The 2837-nt window shown below is 34.7% G+C and overlaps 1 protein-coding gene across 1 annotated transcript in view; it reads left to right on the forward strand.

Moving 5' to 3' along the window:
* LOC107088641 (two pore calcium channel protein 1-like) overlaps positions 1–2837 on the forward strand; it is a 41869-nt gene that overhangs the window by 17251 nt on the left and 21781 nt on the right. Inside the window, 1 exon segment of the mRNA XM_015380940.1 lies at positions 1599–1695. Coding sequence (XP_015236426.1) covers positions 1599–1695 — 97 coding nt within the window.

The raw sequence follows: 2837 nt of genomic DNA on the forward strand, positions 1-2837 counted from the left end.
TTTTTTTTTTTTTTTAATGGTCATAAAAGTTTGAATTAATTTTAAATGGTAAGACCTGCATTTTTTTCAAAACATAAAAGGTATTTCAATTTTTAAAATGTTTTTATTAAATTTCTTACATTTATTGAAAGTTACATTAAAGCGGCAAAAGTAAATTGAATTATGATAAATGCAGACTAACTTTTTATGTATAAAACTGTACGATTCTGTTCTTTAAAGCAACATTTTCAATGATTACTTTTTTTTTTTTTCGGGGGCTTTTTACTGCCACCACTACTGTCAAATTGAAAAAAAGAAACTAATTATTTATTAAACATTTAAGTAAAAATGGCCCAACCCAATGTTGATATTGAAGAATATTGGATTAATCAGAATGGGAAATTTTTTGAAGTATTTTCTTAGAAACTCTAAAGTCTTTGTTCCCAGGATGAAGGTTTTATTGGAAATAAACAATCATTTTAGAGTAACTGAACCTCATTTGAGTCAGATTCTCTTAAAGTCAATCAAGGCCTCAAAATCCCCTTTTTTCAATTTCAAACATGGAACAAAAGTTTCATAAGAATTGCATTTTATTTGATAGGATCCCTGATCCACTTCAGCTTTAGGAGTTCGCAAGGATTCTCTTTAATGATCATTTCTAACTTCGCCCCCTTCGTTGAAAAACAATGTTTTTATACTGATCTCATATTACGCTTTTAGCTTAAAGGGAATCTGGATTTGGGTCTCTAAAACTCCTCCTCCTATAAAGTGTTCCTTATGCATTGTACCATGTAACTTATCAGCCAAAGCATTATTCCTCAACTTTATCATCCAAAAGCCCTGATGAACAAACTTTTTGAATGTTTGTTTTCCCAAATCTTAAAGCATTTTGATGAAACTTAACAAAAATTCACTTGCTGATGTTTTCAGGGAGCATTTATGTCCATAGAAGACCAGTGGCGGTTCTAGACTAAATGTACCAGGGGGCCAGGAGGGGGCCAGCGTGTTTTTCATGGGGCCACAGAAAAGCATGAAACAGGAGAGCTGCAGGATGTGAAATTTCCATTCAATTTAGTTCAATTTCAATTAAGTCTTCCAACTAAAAATATTTAATTTTAGCTTCAAAATGGTCATTTGGATTATTGAAATAAAAATCCCTTAGCAGAGCAAAAAAAAAAAAAAAAAAAAAAGCTATTATTAGGTCAATATACATTCATAATTTAGTAATTTGAAATATTTTTAACCTAATTTAATTTAAAATTACAGTTTTGCATAAAATCAGACTTAGAAATCAAGAAAAAATTATAAATTCAGCTGTAAAAATTAGAGCACTTTTTAAATTTGCTTTAAAAAAAAGAAATTTAGCAGATGAAAACTGGGATCCTATCTCAATAACACTGAAGCTATCACCTTATTGTTTTTAAATAATTAGTAAAAAGATTTTTTTAAATAGAAAAGAAAAAGAAATCAGTAACCATGTTCCAGCCGTGTCATCATTAGAATTTCTTTTAGTGTTATGTCTTTGGTCCAGGGGCCAGGACCTGATCTATAGGGGCACTGGCCCCCGTTGGCCCCTGTCTAGAACCGCCCATGAGCGTATTTGTTGTTCTTGTCTGCAGAGGCCTGACGACCATCGAAGGAACTCCCTACTTCACCAACTACCTGGACATCGTGTTTGAGCTGTACGTCCTCGTCACCACAGCCAACAGCCCCGACGTCATGTAAGGAAACCGCGCTCACATCTGACGCCTGATCCCTGCAGCTTTAAACCTTCAAAAAACACTTACATGTTTTAGTGTTTTTCATATTTTTTCAAGGCTCTAGGGCGCTTTTTTTTTTTTTTTTAGTCAGACAGGAAATTGGAATAGAAGGAAGGGGAAGACATGCAGCAAAGCTCTGCAGGTAAAAAAAAACCCTGAAAAACGCCTCAGGTCAAGTTTATATTACTTGGACAGCTCTGAGAACAAACGATGTTGGGTTCCTTGTTTCCAGCAACTAAACAAACCACAGACCACTGGGGGAGTGTGAGGAAAGACTGCACCGTTTTTCTTCTCATTTAGACTTATTTCCCGGTCAGATTTTGGACATTAAAGTCCTTCTGCATAACCTGTTTTTTTTAAGCCTTTCAAATTACTTAAAATGCAAATATACAATTTATACATCTTTAAAACTATGTGGTTGTTAATTAGTTAGGAAATACACAGTAAAAACAATCCAGAAATAAGTAAATATGCCCTAAACTAAGTGTATTTACCCTTAATTTGAGCAGGTAAATAAGATGATTTGCCAATCTTAAAATAGGATAGGATAATTAGATAATATGCACTCAAAATAAGACAAACTAATTGTTTTTTCTTATTTTAAATGTTAATTGTTTTCTTCCAAAGTGTCTCATTTCCCTCCTCAATTCAATCGAAAATGCACTTATTTTCAGCAAAACTGACCTATTTAGATTTCAATTTTTTGCAGTGTAGTTGTTTTCTTCCAATCCTGATCACTGTCCTTCAAAGCCAAGCCTCCTGTCCCCCCTGGGTGCCGCCGTTCAATTCCCCACTTCTAAACGCTGACGAATATAGAGACTTCTCTCAACCATAAAACAGATTTTCACAATATAGAAGTTAGCTCACAAAGGAAAGGTTGCTGCCCTGTGCAGGTTAGCAACTAAAAGAGCCACTTTGTCTAAACTTGGAGGCGTAATCAGGGCGCTTTGCATCACATCCCCCCTCTATGAACACAGAAAGGGGGCATTTAATTACAGTGCAGGCATAGTGTGGTTAGGTTAGCTGCTTTCTGGAGGGAGCAAAACTCATGAAGAGCACTAAAAGATGCATGAATCAAGCAAAATGACTCTTTGCAGG

This window comes from Cyprinodon variegatus, unplaced genomic scaffold, assembly GCF_000732505.1.
Source record: "Cyprinodon variegatus isolate N-32 unplaced genomic scaffold, C_variegatus-1.0 Scaffold225, whole genome shotgun sequence".
Classification (NCBI taxonomy): domain Eukaryota; kingdom Metazoa; phylum Chordata; class Actinopteri; order Cyprinodontiformes; family Cyprinodontidae; genus Cyprinodon; species Cyprinodon variegatus.